At 45.8% G+C, this 14,751-nt stretch overlaps 1 protein-coding gene and 1 long non-coding RNA gene across 2 annotated transcripts in view; one reads left to right on the top strand and one right to left on the bottom strand.

Moving 5' to 3' along the window:
- The window catches only part of LOC144141203 (juvenile hormone acid O-methyltransferase-like), an 86,495-nt gene extending 76,081 nt beyond the window's left edge, over positions 1-10,414 (bottom strand). Inside the window, exons 1-2 of the mRNA XM_077672768.1 lie at positions 10,210-10,414; positions 8,953-9,508 (exon numbers count right to left, since the gene is read on the bottom strand). Of these exons, the coding sequence (XP_077528894.1) occupies positions 8,953-9,483 (531 nt within the window). The 5' untranslated portion in view covers positions 9,484-9,508; positions 10,210-10,414. The remainder of the gene's footprint in view (positions 1-8,952; positions 9,509-10,209) is intronic.
- Positions 1-14,751, top strand: part of LOC144141204 (uncharacterized) — a 90,454-nt gene that overhangs the window by 69,578 nt on the left and 6,125 nt on the right. Inside the window, exon 2 of the long non-coding RNA XR_013316472.1 lies at positions 11,864-11,969. This is a non-coding gene — a long non-coding RNA (uncharacterized LOC144141204). The remainder of the gene's footprint in view (positions 1-11,863; positions 11,970-14,751) is intronic.

The following is a 14,751-nucleotide window of genomic DNA, read 5'->3' as shown; positions in this document are numbered from 1 at the left end:
CCTTCACTCCGCGCATTAAGAAGCGCAACTTCTTTTCTTCCGTCATTTCGGGGTCCGCGCGGCGAAATAGCTGCTTCATCTCCTCAACAAAGATCACGACACCTTCGTTGGGGTGTTGCGTGCGTGTTTCCAACAAAAGGGCGGCTCTTTCTTTCCGCACGACGGTAGTGAAGGTCTTAGTGAACTCGCTTTTGAACTGAGCCCAGTTTGTCAAGGAGCTCTCGTGGTTCTCGAACCAAGTGCGAGCCGAATCTTCCAAGTAAAAGAAAACGTGCCGGAACGTTTCTGCGTCGTCCCACCTGTTGAATTTCCGGACGCGCTCCAGTTTCTCCAACCATTCTTCTGGGTCTTCTGCGGGGGCTCCTCGGAATGATGGCGGTTCCCGTGGCTGCTGCAGAACGACAGGAGGATTGGCTTGGTTGAGCATGGTGCTGGTTGCGACGTTTTTCTTCTTCGTCTTCTCCGGTAGTAGACCGAACTCGGGTGGTAAATCTTGCACGCGGAGGCTGGCTCTTGTCGGACTGGCTTGGCGGCTTCCAGAGGTTGTAGTGGGCATGAAGGGTGCGTACCCAGCACCTCCACGAGATGTCACGTAGCCAAGGACGAAGCAGTTGTTTGGAAAAGAAACAAGTTTATTGGAGCGAACTTGTGCTCCCCTAACAACTGAAAAGAATACAGAGGCGGCGAAGCAGTGGTCAACAAAGTGACGTACGTGCGTCGGCGAGCGTCGCAGAATCGAATGCCCCGGCGTCTGCTCTGCAGGCTTTTTATCTTTCGGCGCGCGTGGTTCTGGAACCGTCGATTCGCATCGAGAACATTGTAGATGCAAGAAGATTATTCCGGGATGTTCACGTTAGATCGGAATGCTCTCCCTATCTGAACAGATAACACATGCGGCACAGAAAGAAAGAATGGAACACGCGCTTCCCTTGGCACGGAGATAACACAGACCGGCGCAGCCGGGCGGTAAAAGCAAAACACAAATAAACAAACCCAATGCATGGTTCGCGGCAATATATATATATATATATATATATATATATATATATATATAGTTTTACGTGAAGGAAGGACTCATTAAATAAACCATGGAAGATGAGAAGGATGTATTTACTTCATGTACATATTGTAGGCATGAGGGAGCCAACACAGCTGAGTCTTTGTCTTCTCTGGAGATTGGACCGATAGCTTTCTTCTTTCTGAGACACATCCCCCTCGTCGAAAGCGACCGTCCCACCCAGTCGAGGCTGTCGGAATTGTACGAGGCTGTCGGACAATTCACGATGAGAGGAAAAGTGGAAAAGTCCTCTCCGCCATGGATGAGGATCATGGCTGTGGTGCGAACTTACCCCCGGTGCATCATTGGCCGCCGACACTGTGAAACAACGTCCAAAGACCTCGGAGATGCGCCGCAGTGTTGGGCAGGCGAAAGGCGTCATCTTCTGTGTAGCTCGCAGCTGGTCACGTCGGTTGATCTCTGCAGGTCATAGGCTGGGGACACGGGGTTGCGGAATGCTTCGTCTATGGCTCACAGGGGTGGGGCGGGCCGACGCAATCCAAGAGCGTTTCAGCGATGTTCAAGTAGTGGAGAAGAAACGAAGCTGGGGCTAAGATGAGGATCAACTCCGCAACCTCCACCAAAACATGTTACGTGACGGGAGGACGCAGGAAATCAACCATGCAAGACGCAAATGATGTATTTACATTATGTACATGATTGCGGCCATGAGGGCGCTCGCACAGGTGGGTCTTCTTCTCTGGAGATTAGACCGATAGCTCTCTTCGTCTTTCCGTGACAATATATATTTATATATATATATATGAATATATAACGTAATTAGCGACAGAGACACACTAGAAAAACATTAAAAATAAAATTAAAAGTTTTCTGACGTTTTAGGAAGAGGACTTCCTTTCTTCCCACCAAAAGGAAGAAGGGAAGTCCTCTTCCTAAAACGTCAGTAAACTTTTATTTTAAAGCAAAGCTTTCTACCTCTACCCCCCAAGGGTTCTTTCGCGACCGTTGGTGTCACCAGAAAACTCCAGCGAACAAATAAAAGAATTCACTGGCACTACCGGGAATCGAACCAGGAACTGATGGACTAACAAAGCGAGAGCCCGTTGTCTTACCGATTTAGCTACAAGCCCACGCGAACACGGTAAGACAAATGGTGTACTGGCCAAGCACATCTACGGGTTTACCCCCTGCCTTCTCGCTGAATGCCACGTGAAAGCGTCACACGACCACTCACGCCCGTCTAGCGGCCCTGTGCGCACCTTGCTCATGGGCTAAGAGTTACAAAAATTAAAGGAATCTCACACCAATCCATGGAATCTCACTTTTAGTACGCCAATGTGCTAAAGCCTGTGGCCTCCAGTGTTCACGTAAAAAATCACAGCTCCTTGTCGTCCACCCTCACGCCAAATCAAGGAATACATTCAAATACTCCTTGATGACCAGGCCATCACTCCAAACCCCAGCATCAAGATCCTGGGCCTACATTTCCAGGCCAACACCAAGAGTGACGTCTCCTTGCAGCGCCTCAAAAACAGCATTAATCTAATCATACACATGATCAGGCGAGTTGCCACCAAGAAGCGAGGCCTAAAAGAATCCGGTACCTTTCGATTAATTGAAGCTTTTGTCCTCTCGAGAGTTACTTACGACAAACCCCTATCTTCTTCTCGACGAGGAAGACATAGAGATGCTTTATATAATGATTAGAAAGGCGGTTGAGCAGGCCATTGGTCTTCTCATGAGTGTGTCCACACTGAGGCTGCTTAGCACGGGCTCCACAACACGGTGGAAGAGCTGATAGAAGGCCATCTTTCTAACCAGAAGGTCCGACTCAGAACTGCGGTGGGTAACCGCATGCTTCACCAGATTGGCTGGGCAGCCCAGAATGTCACTCCGCTTGACGTACTCCCAGACTCTTGGCGACTAAAACTAAAGATGCTCCCTTTGCTTAGAAATATGAACCCCTCACATGACGAGGGTCAACGAAAAGCACGGGCTCAAGCGCTAAACACCACCCTCAGTGGGGCTCATGCAGTTATCTACACAGACTTCTCCAAACATCGAGGGCAGCAACACGCTATCATCGTGGCTACCTTCAGAACCAACCTCCTTGCGTGTACCTTGCTTAGGACCCAACAAATGACGGCAGCAGAAGAGGCAGCCATCACCTTGGCTCTCGCTCAACCAGGGGTTCGGAGGGTAGTCACCGATTCCCAGCAAGCCTACTGGAATTACCAGTCGGGTTGGGTGTCCTGACCTGCACTGTGCGTACTAAAAAAACACTCCCCAAACGGTTCCATTCAGCTCATCTGGACACCGCCTCACGCTTTAATGGAGGGCAACAAATACGCCCACCCAACAAGCCTGCGCTTTTACCTCCCGTGCTATGCAGCTGCACGAGGACAGTCACCCGCTTGTCACGTCCAGGGAAATAACCCAGCATTATCGCCTTCTCAGACAGACCGCACCTTCGCCTTACCCTGACCTTTCCAGAGAACAACAAACTACCCTGCGGCTCCAGAACCTACGCGTCTTCACGTAATGCATCCGAATCGCTACGACGCTGAATGTAAATTTTTCTCAGAAGTAGGAATACTCCGCCCAGTAATCGGGGTGTGCGACTTTAGCCCTCAGCACCCTCCTCTCTTTCCGTCAACTACCCAACAAGAGCAATGGGAGATGCTGCTGTCCAGGCCCTCTCTACCTACCCAGCTTCAGCGGGTGGACAGTACACAGGCCGCGCGGACTGCATATGGGCCCCACAGAAGAAGGAATCACTCCCCAGTGCTGCACTCTGGGCCGTTCAGAAATCTGAACAGAAGTATTTCTTCCTCCTCCTTCTCAGCCGCAAGTCTCGTCGCCTCCGTCCGCGGCGCAGAGACGGAGAAGTCAGATCGTCTAACACCGGGTTGGAGCTTACTTTGATTTTATAAAAAAAAAGTTTCCACTCTTGTGCTACACCAATACAACTCAACCAAACACCGTTCATGCATCATGCATTGATTTAACCTTACCAAGAATATCTCTTTGAAGTAATAAATGGTGTAGTTAAGTGCATTTCACTTCTCTCTGGTTTTACTATTTGTAGAGCGATGTGAGTGATTTTAAGTGACGTCGCATGAGTAATCGTTATGGGTGCCGTTTACAGCTTTGCTTTCCAACCACATTCACGGGGTGGATTGGCGCGATTTTTTTTCTTTTCTGATGTTTTTTTCATGTGTCTCTGTCTCTACGTACCTTATTTTTCTCGCGCTCTGTGTGATGTTTTATGTTTCCAGTTCTTATATTTTAATATATAGCTATATTAAGTCTGTTGGAAACAGAGTGTAGGGTAACCTTTGCAGAAACCAGCTACTGCCGTTCTAGTGGCATAAAATCCCTAAGGGGTGTACAATACGTTATGGCTTAAAAAGTTTAGTAATTTGGTGCATTATTTCCGCCTTGTGACCTCCTATTTCTGTGTCGAATAGTAAAGCAGGTCTTTTGCTGATAAAGTAACATAACCATTCAGCAGTGTTGTATGGAACGGCGTTCCTGGAACTAGTTTCTTTTCGGAGCAACGGAGGAACGCCACCGTTCCATTACGGGTCGGTGGAACTGTAACGGTAACTAGTTACGTTTTTGAAGGAACGGCAGGAACGGCGTTCCTGCCTTTACATCGCTAGGATTTGGCTGTTTTTGATTCCAAGGCTCGAGTACAAAAATCCACGAGTCGCTACTGCATTTCTCTTCCTATAAGCTGGTCAATTTCCCCGTCCTTCAGCCGTAAGTGCTTCCTCGAAGGTCAAAGGCAGAAGAATAAGCACGCAGCAGGCCGCAGCTTGTGCTTGCTTTCATGCTGGTTGAACTTACGCTGCGTTCGACGGGTGAATAGCGTAGCCGCCAGAATGCTTTTCACATTTCATCGTTTGCCTGGGGAGGCCAGGATGCGCGTCTGGCCGATAGAATTGGTCTGTGGGGGAAAAAAGATTGTCTAATACGGGATCCGGAGATTACGGTGTAAGACATTTAGGTGCAGGACGTTTCGGTGCGGACATTTCTGTCCACGGACATTTTGGTGCACAACGTCTTGGCCCAGACATTTTGAGTCACGGAATGTCCCAGGCATTCTTTGAACGTTTTAGCTTTAATATTGTAATTCACACGATCAATCAGGTGATAGAGAAGTGCGCTGAGTATACTGAACCCCTATATATAGCCTTCATACATTATGAGAAAGCATTTGACTCGGTCGAAACCCTAGCAGTCATTCAGGCATTACGGAACCAGGGGGTAGATGAGCATTATGTAAGAATACTAGAACATATCTACAATGGGTCTACAGCTACCATCATCCTCCATAGGGAGAGCAGTAAAATACCTATAAGGAAGGATGTCAGACAAGGAGACACAATCTCTCCAATGTCATTCACAGCATGTTTAGAAGAAGTATTCAGAACATTGGATTGGGAACAGGTTGGAGTAAGGGTTAATGGAGAATACCTCAGTAACCTCAGATTTGCTGATGACGTTGCCTTGCTAAGCAACTCGGGGGACGAATTGCAAAGCATGCTTTCCGCACTGGGCGAACAGAGTAGAACCGTGGGCCTGAAAATTAATATGCAGAAAACTAAAGTAATGATCAATAACCTCGGGACAGTACAGCGGTTTGAGATAGGTGGCGAGGCAGTGGAAGTGGTAAGCGAATATATCTACTTAGGCCAAGTTGTGACCCCAGATCCCAACCATGAGGCAGAGATAATTAGAAGGATCAGAATGGGGTGGGGTGCATATGGCAGACATACTCAGATAATGAATAGCAGACTACCATTGTCGCTGAAGAAGAAAGTGTAGGACAGCTGCATCTTACCGTACTCACCTACGGTGCAGAAACTTGGAGGCTCACTACGAGGGTTCAACTTAAATTGAGAACGACTCAGCGGGCAATGGAGCGGCAAAAGATAGGTGTAACATCAAGGGACAAGAAGAGAGCGGAGTGGGCCAGGGAACAAACACGTGTTAAGGACATATTAGTAGAGATTAAGAAGAAGAAATGGACGTGGGCAGGGCATGTAATGCGAAGGCAAGATAACCGCTGGTCATTAAGGGTAACACAGTGGATCCATAGAGAAGGCAAGCGTTGCAGGGGGCGGCAGAAAGTTAGATGGGCATATAAGATCAAGAAGTTTGCGGGAATAAATTAGTCACAGTTGGCACAGGACCGAGGTAATTGGAGAATAATGGGAGAGGCCTTTGCCCTGCAGTGGGCGTAGATAGGCTGGTGATGATGATGATGATGATGATTGTAATTTCGTGACTTGATATGATTTTATGTTCGAGACTTGTGCTTGCGCCGCCATGTGTGGAAACGAACGCTAAACGCTGGAGGATCATTGCCACGTAAAACCCAATTTCTGTAGTAGACGGTAAAAATTAACGTTGTTAATTTGCATCCGTTCAAGCTTCTTGTTATTTTAACATTCATGTGAACAACCCTACTACACTAACTGTTACCAAAGCGCTTTGCTTTCACTTCACCCAATGGTGCAAGACGCTGCTGCTTTTAGTCCATCCTCCTTCGACCCTACCCCTAGCGAAACATCTGTGGACAAAAAAAACAGAAAAAAATTCCCTCGCACTTCCCCGAGGGGGTGAGTGTGTAAGTGCGAATGCACGGTTGTTGATTGCGCCATTACGGTGGATATCGTGATCTTAGAGTGGAGAGGAGGCGCCCAACACCCGCAGTCACTGAGCGGAGAGAGGAGGAGGAGAGTAGCGCCCGCCGTTACGGCGAGGGCTACACGAGCACCCTCACGCGTCGGAATGCGGAGCGCCCGCTACGCGAGCGAGAGCTCTCCCGCCCGAAGTGGAGAGGAGGCGCCCAACACCCGCAGTCACTGAGCGGAGAGAGGAGGAGGAGAGTAGCACGCGCCCATCTCCCCCCGTTGCTAGGGAAGACGAGGAGGAAGACGAGGAGCGCGCGCACCCGCAGCTGTTGCTATGCGGACGACGGCGGCGGACGATTCAGGCTCGCTTAAGAAGTGCATTCGCACTTAAAACGAGGTAGGTTAAGCACGTGTGCATTCCGTTTTAAATATTTTCTCAATCAGTCTCGTATTTGTTGCATTCGATGTCGGTTTTACTTAAAACTAACCAACCAATGATCGCTCTTACAGTGGCGTTACTTAGGGGAGGGGAAGGCTGAGCCCCGCCGGCTACCAACCCTCTTGGTAGAAAGAGAGGGGTGTCACTTGTGGTTCACCATTGCGTGAACTCGACTTCAAAAACTTGAAGACGACTGTTGCCGCTCTCGTCACACTAGACTATTCAATTTTTTGCTCCTTATAATGGGAGAAAGCAATGTATGCCTGGGGTGTCCATTATATGCGCGACTTGAAGAGTTAATTCCCAATGGGGAGACTGAAGGCGAATAAGGAGCGATTCCTGGAGTGTGGGTGCCATCGGTATGACCGCGACGCGCGGAAGGGCGTAGCCAACAAACGATAGTGGCCATTGTGTTTTCAGCGGCTTTTTGTTGCACTATAGAGCTTTCGTGAGCTCATGGTGAATGTAAAGCTTTTTCCTGTATCACTGCGGTAAGGCTTCGGAGACCGTGAACTCCGCCACGCCTGTAGGATTTTCAGGGGAAAACGAAAATAATATGACTGAAAAAGAAATCTGGTCGAGATTCGAGCGTGCAGGCGGGGAGAGGGGGGGGCGGAAGGGAGGGGGGCACTAGGACGAAGTATTAAAATGTTGTAAATGTAGGCATGTAAACATAAAACAAAGGTTGGTTTTCCCGAACAGGATGGGTGCAATTTGTATGCACAAGACGTACGCGCTTAATCAACATTTAGGACATTAGAAGCTGCGGCTGTTTTAAAAAGGCCCGTTCTTCCTCCACCACAATATCCTAGACCAGTTTCGCAAACTCATTTTACCAAGGCAGCCCAGCCTACGTAATACCCTTCATAAGGTTTTCTGCATTCTGGGGGTTAGCTAATGTTTGTTGCGTTTTGGATATTGAGGCTGTGCATGTAATTTATGTAATTTGAGGTTGTGTAATTAAAAAAACAAAACAAAAAAGGTGTCAGACCATCGTAAACACCGGTTCATTGTCTTAGCTAAAAAGAGAGAACAACCTGTCGTAAATGAAAAAAAAACGTGTGCTAAAGATTTCAATCGGCTGCATAACAGGTGCCCCCAGGAATAGGTATTAAACAAAAATATATAAATGTAGAATTTCTAAAAAAATCAAAAAATAAGTTCACTGCTCCAGATTGTTGTCCATAACCAGGTTAAGCGGAAATGAAAATATAACGGCTGTCACAAACAGGCAAGCACCGGATAATTTGGTCGCGGAAAAGTTTGCGCACCGAAATGTCCGTACACCGAACTGTCGATGCACCCAAACGCCAGTACACCGATATGTCCGTACACCGAAATTTCCGCACCGAAACATCTTGCACCGAAATGTTGTACAGCCGTCTGGATTTTGTACGGTGCTTGAATATTTTTATCTCCAGATAATCTGCTGCCGGCGGTGCTAATATTCGTATAATATACGTAGTTCTATGTGAGTTTTAAATTTCTGACTTAATTTTGCCCCAGGATTATCCGACACTATATTTTAATTTGAAAACTTAATTGTAACGTTAATGTAACGACACGTTCTAATGTTCGAAGTGTAAAGGGAACGCGTTCCTTTCGCAATAAAGGAACTTGTAACGAGAACTCGTTTCAAAATTGGGAAGGAACGAGGAACGAGCTTTCGTTCCTATTTTAGAAGAACGTGTACAACACTTCCATTCAGTGAATGTAAATTGAAGCTTCAACACTCGCCTTTCCCGTCAGGATTTTCCTCATCCTTCTAAAGTATTCCCTGATGTCTAACTAGTTAAAGCCATGGCTCATGCAACACTTTGTACGTTTTTATACTGGCTGAAAATACTTACAGTGCTGAAGGCCTTCCAGCGGTCCAGCTGCGCCATCTTTCTCCAAAGCATCTTCACGGGAGACCATGCTGGGAAAACTAGAAGACACTCCCCTGAATGAGCAAGCAGCCTGGACACGTTCTTCATCGCCTGTCTTTGGTCTTTGACCCAGTTGAGACAGAAGAACGAATATACACGATCGAACTTTCCGTACTTTTCGACAAAATTACCAACGTCTTCGCTGATGTTGAGAAAGTCGATCTCAATTTCAGCACTTACGCAGTTCTGCCGTGCATAGCGCAACATGTCCTCAGAGGCGTCAACGGCGACTATTCTTCGACAAGGGGGGCAACGTGGCAGGAGACAATCCTGCGTGAAATCGCAGGTGCCGCAACCCAAGTCTAAAAACTGCAGCCGGCTTGTATCCCTGGGCCTGAAAGCCATTTGTAGAAGATCCAGGACTTTCAGGTTCAGTCTTCGCTGCCAGCTGTTGCTTTTAGCGTAGAGGGGCGACTCGAATCTGGGATTATTCATCGTGCTTGGGCTCGTCATTCCTTCCAGTTCGGGCAGGAACGTGCTACCGAGAGGGAACACGAAAATATTCAGGAAATAACTGGTTAAAACAACATAGAAACATACTTTAATAAATGGGGCGCTATTTGGAGGTTTTAGTGAGGTGCCGGAATGTGGGTTCTACAATTTGCTCTCTGTTATAACCTCTGAAGGGTACAGGAAGGGAAATAGTTTTTTTATCTCTTAACATTTACTTTTAATACTAGACATTTTATGTTGGGTGTTCGCCAGCCAAGCGTTTCCCGGCCCTGTCCGCTACGTGAAAGCGTCGAGGATATCCTTAGTACAGCGTTTCTTGTTGCGTACACGGATACTGCCTGTGCCACCTGCTGAGCCGAATGGGATGTACCGCCATAGCCTGAAAAAAATACACGTTTTTGCACAAGGTAAACGAACCTGCAGACTGCACATCGTTTAGTTACGGACGTCTGATGGACGAACGCGGGTCTCTTTTAAACTATCGCCCTAGAGTAGGCCTAATAATAACAGCTTCAAGGTAAGTAAAAGGGCCCTCTGACATTCACAGCGCCTTAGGAGACATGCCACATTAACGCCATGACATGTTTCCTCAACCACACAACGCCACTGATCTGAAGCAACAGGTAGTTCTTCGCGTATTCTTTTCTCACCATGATTTTCTAATTGCATATTGCCCCACGCGCGTATCGCAGCTGAAAAAATATACAACGCTTTCCTTATACTCACTTGCTCTGACTTTTGGCGTCCAGCTACAATTTTTTCGAGCTTCCCGCTGGGAACACCACGTTATCACCTTGGGCACCTCAGGGTGTTATGCTGCAGGTAAAATGTTTTGAAATTCCCAACGTCGCCTCTTGCTGCGTGATGAAGACACGGAATAACAGCACTGTTATATATACGCACGTAGTCCCCGCCAACTGTGGACGCACTAGTCCGGATAGCGTCTGGGGAAGGGGTGGGTGACGTCAAATAAAGGCGGAAGTCCCTCCCCTACTCCAGTACTGGAGCATGTGACTCTGTTGCCCTTAATGGGTTGTTCGCAGCACACAGCAAGCCGAGTACGCGTCATGTATCACACATGTACATTTTCAGCGTGGTTACTGCAAAAAGGAAGAAAAGGCTTATTTTTGCCCACAACATATTTCAGCAAACTAAATATACAGACCCTATCACAATGTTGTAGGGGGACTCCCTATAAGAAATGACACATAAAAACCTCACTGAAGCAGCAAGAACAGCACTGAAAGATGTACCAAACGTTAGGGTGGAGTGCAACACTACTGCTTCAACACGGAGTTTTGCCCAGCCCTTTTCAAGGGAGGGACAAACATGGCATTGTAGGCCGACAGCTTGACCAGCATTAGGTACATGACCTTGAAAGACATAAACCAGGAGGAATCGCTGCGTCTCTGGCGAAATCGGCTTTGGCATTGAGAGATACTTCTCGCCTTAAACAAAAGCCGGGAGGACTGGCTTAAATGTAGGCTTCCAAACATTAAAAATAAAAATACATAGAAAGACAAGATGAAACGAACTTTGAAAACGCTTCCAATTTTAGCAGTTATGATGCTAATAAATTTAAAAAAAACTACCTGCAGGTTATATCGGATGGCATATCACCCTTGCGCATAAAGAAATAACAACGTTTTCTCCCTCTGGAATAAGAACAGTAATGCATATCCATACTGTAGCAACTGTAGAAGCGGAATGTGGTCTGAGACTCCAAAGAATTCAGTCGACTTCATCACACTGACGACTTAATAGCTTTTAATAACGCGGAATGTCGTGTACAGGAGCTCCTTGGTTAACAGCCTCAAGTAGTGGTTCCAAATGTGACTTCTTAGTTGGGATCGCATTTAGGCCAGAGTACAATGACATGGGGGAATGAGGTAATACTCTGTAATACGTTGAAAGATATATATAATATCCTTTTAAATATAGCGTGTATTTGGAGCCTGCGCTTTAGAAAAAAACTTTCAGAACGCTGCGCGGGCTGCTAACACAAGTCCAATTATGTGTACTGGATCCCGACAAGATATTCGCCTCAAGTCGTTGCTTGAAACGCGTGCTTAAATGAGGCTGTATCATGTCACGTACCCGCTATCTTCGAGTGGGACTAATATTATGCACAGGCACCCTTAGTTGAAGCGAATGAGTACGCACGGGAAGGGCGCTCTGGATGTTCGGGAACTCGGCAGACCCATCCCTAGGTTTGAGCAAAAAATCGCAGAATGTCGGGACCGTCGGTGCACTTATAAGCAACCTTTTTCCCGCAGATCTTATGACCTAGAACTGTAACTGTGCCCAACCCGGCACTGACAGTTGGTCCTAACCTTTCGTTTTCTCTACCTTTTTACACATTAAACGGTCAACCGTACAGGCTCCACCGAATTCATGGCGTCGAAGCGAACGCTGTTGCTCCGTTGACAAGGAGACCACATCGGTTACCCCAGTTGGGCCATTCCACAAGTTGCACAGAATTTGAGGTGAGGTATCTTTTATTTCATTTTATCGTTAGTAAACCGCAAGGCTGACGATAAAGCTGCATAGAAGCAGCTTTACAAGCCTGTCAGCCCAATTCAAACGTCAAGGAGCAGACGGAAATATGCATGCTGTACAGCTTCTACAGTAATCAACACAAAATACACCAAAGTATCGCAATTCCACTGCGATAACAAAAATATGCAAAGGCAAAACATATATGTGCGCTACAAACTAAACAAAAAAAACGATATTGCATTCGAAAAACGTGAGAACGCTACATGAAAATTATGGTTTTGCTGAGGAAAAAAAGACAAACAAACGACGAGGCATATACCGAAACACAAAATAAAAATAATGTCAGTTTACAAAGACGCAACGGTTCAAAAAGCGATAATAAAAAGTATACATATGAGCTACTGCATACAACACAACAGAAACAAGCCCTTCAACAAAAATGATTACACCAATCGGGGTATTACCCACAGTGAGATGCATAATGCACTAAAACGTTACACATAGGAAAAAAGTAATGCTAGTTATTGAAGGCCAGAAAAATTGAAGGGTATAAGAGGAGAAAGAATAAAAGGAGGGCACGCAAGGAACTGTTTTTCAAAACAGCATTCTTAGGCGCTAGCTTGGCGATAACAAGATGGGCGATGTAAAGAAAAAAAGAAACATTACCCGAATGACGCTATCAATCTAAACACTTTATTTTTGGAAGTACGCGTCATATCTATATTTCTATGGTTGGTGTGTTTTATTCGTTTTAATAAAGACGACAGCTTTTCTTGTGCTACATAAAAATAGAAATTACGGGTCCTTTCTTGGTCTGGTCCTTGATCCAGCCATGCTGCCAAACGATTGCCGAATTGGCGAGCAAGACATACATATAGGGAAAACGTTTTGAAACCCCTAAATCCACGCCCTCTTGTTATACTTGCGAACAGGTCGACCCCAAAGGAAACACAAATATTTATTCAAAATATCAATGCACAGCTGGCAATAGTGTTTTAAATGAAAATAGTTGTGCGCGTGGTGTTTTGCAGTAGCAAATGAAAAGATATGCGTGGAAAATTATATTGAAATGGAAAAACACAAAAACAGCTCGTACCCGAGCGCGAATTTCGTGGTGGCAGTAACGGAAATATAAGCAGATGGTGTGTCACGAGCAGTAAATACGGTGAAATTGAATTGAATGGACCTTTTAGTTCTTTCAATTTGTCCAGGTGTTGTACAACCGCTCGAAAGCAACAAAGGGAAGGCTAGCCATCGGCAAACACAGGATGTATACACTCAGAGATGAGAAGGGAAACATTACGCACAACTTGGTTGAGATAGTTAAGGTAACAGAACTTTTCTATACCTGGCTCTTCTATACCAGAGAAAACTACTGAGACTGCAAGCACAACTTCCGATGTCCCACTAGTGTCTAAAGAGAAAGTTCGATAGGCTCACAAAGGTGTAAAAAGAGGAAAAGCTGCAGATAACGATGGCAGAATCGTGGTCTTTTGAAAGAGGGAGGAGTTTATTTATTTTGTTTTATTTATGTAAACATACTTTCAACCCTTATTTGAGGGTCATTACAGGGAGGGAATACATAACACATAAGACTTACATCAATTCGCTTTCAAGTCACGAAAAGGAACAAAATCAAAAGCACACAGATATTATCGAACACTACCGATTTTATCTAATAAGAAGAGCATGCAATCGCTGCCAAGGAACCTAGAGCATCGAATGAGTTTCAAGAGATGTGACTTCAAGGAACACAAGTGTCAAGAAACGTTTTGAATGCTTTAACATCGGCACATGCAGCAATTTGTGCAGGCAGGCTATTCCAGTTTTCTATGCCATCGGGAAAAAACGAATAACGATAGACGTTCGTGCGGGCGGCATAAGGTGGGATTGCTGCATTATGTTTTAACCTCTTGCTATGTCGGCCAGGTGCTCGTATGCACAAGTTTTTGCCCAACCTGAAATGATAATTTTATCCTGTTCTTTTGCCGCCTAGTTGCTAACAATTCCAGATTGCATGAGTTGAGCATGTCGGTAAGCGAGTCAGTTTTTTTTTGTATTTTGAACATAAGCATCAGCTGGCGAGTCTTTGAATTCTCTCAACTTCAGCGTTTAGACCTTCCTGATGCGTTTAGACCTCCAAACTACAGTATTCCAGTGCAGGGCGAATAAATGTTTTGTATGCCGTTAGCTTGACGTCTTTTTTTGCGTTTCCTAGCTTAACTTGAAGGAAACACGGTTTTTTGTACAATGCCGAGCACACATTTTTAATGTGGTTGCACCAGTCGAGGTCATCAGCAATCACGACACCGAGATATCTGAAACTAGACACTTTTTTAAAACAACATTTCCAATGTGATACAGGAAGAAAAAAAACACTTTTCCGTCGGGTAATGTGCGCAAATGTGGTTTTGGCATAAATAATTTCCATGTCCCATTTTTGACACCATGCATAAAAACCCTCGACACGCTTGTTAATCTTGATTTGGCATTTTCACCGGTAACTGGGGAATAAAATAAACAGTCATCTGCAAATACTTTCAACCCTACTGGTGGCTGGACAACTGTAGCGACATCATTATTATAGAGCAAAAACAATAGAGGGCCCTGTACTGACGCCTGCAGTACCCCACAAAATGTATCCAACAATTTGATACTGTTATTGTGCTGGAAAAGCTTGTGCTGGAGGAGCTTGCTGTACTATCTTTGATTGTTTGAAGGCTCCAAAAGTGTCCATAGAGTGGAAAAATGCAAATATTATTTTGATTT

The sequence above is a fragment of the Haemaphysalis longicornis genome, unplaced genomic scaffold, assembly GCF_048455015.1.
Source record: "Haemaphysalis longicornis isolate Haplotype H1 unplaced genomic scaffold, Haemaphysalis longicornis Haplotype H1 scaffold_6, whole genome shotgun sequence".
Lineage (NCBI taxonomy): Eukaryota > Metazoa > Arthropoda > Arachnida > Ixodida > Ixodidae > Haemaphysalis > Haemaphysalis longicornis.
The sequence above is the reverse complement of the archived record's forward strand: the minus strand, read 5'-3'. Positions and strand labels throughout refer to the sequence as shown.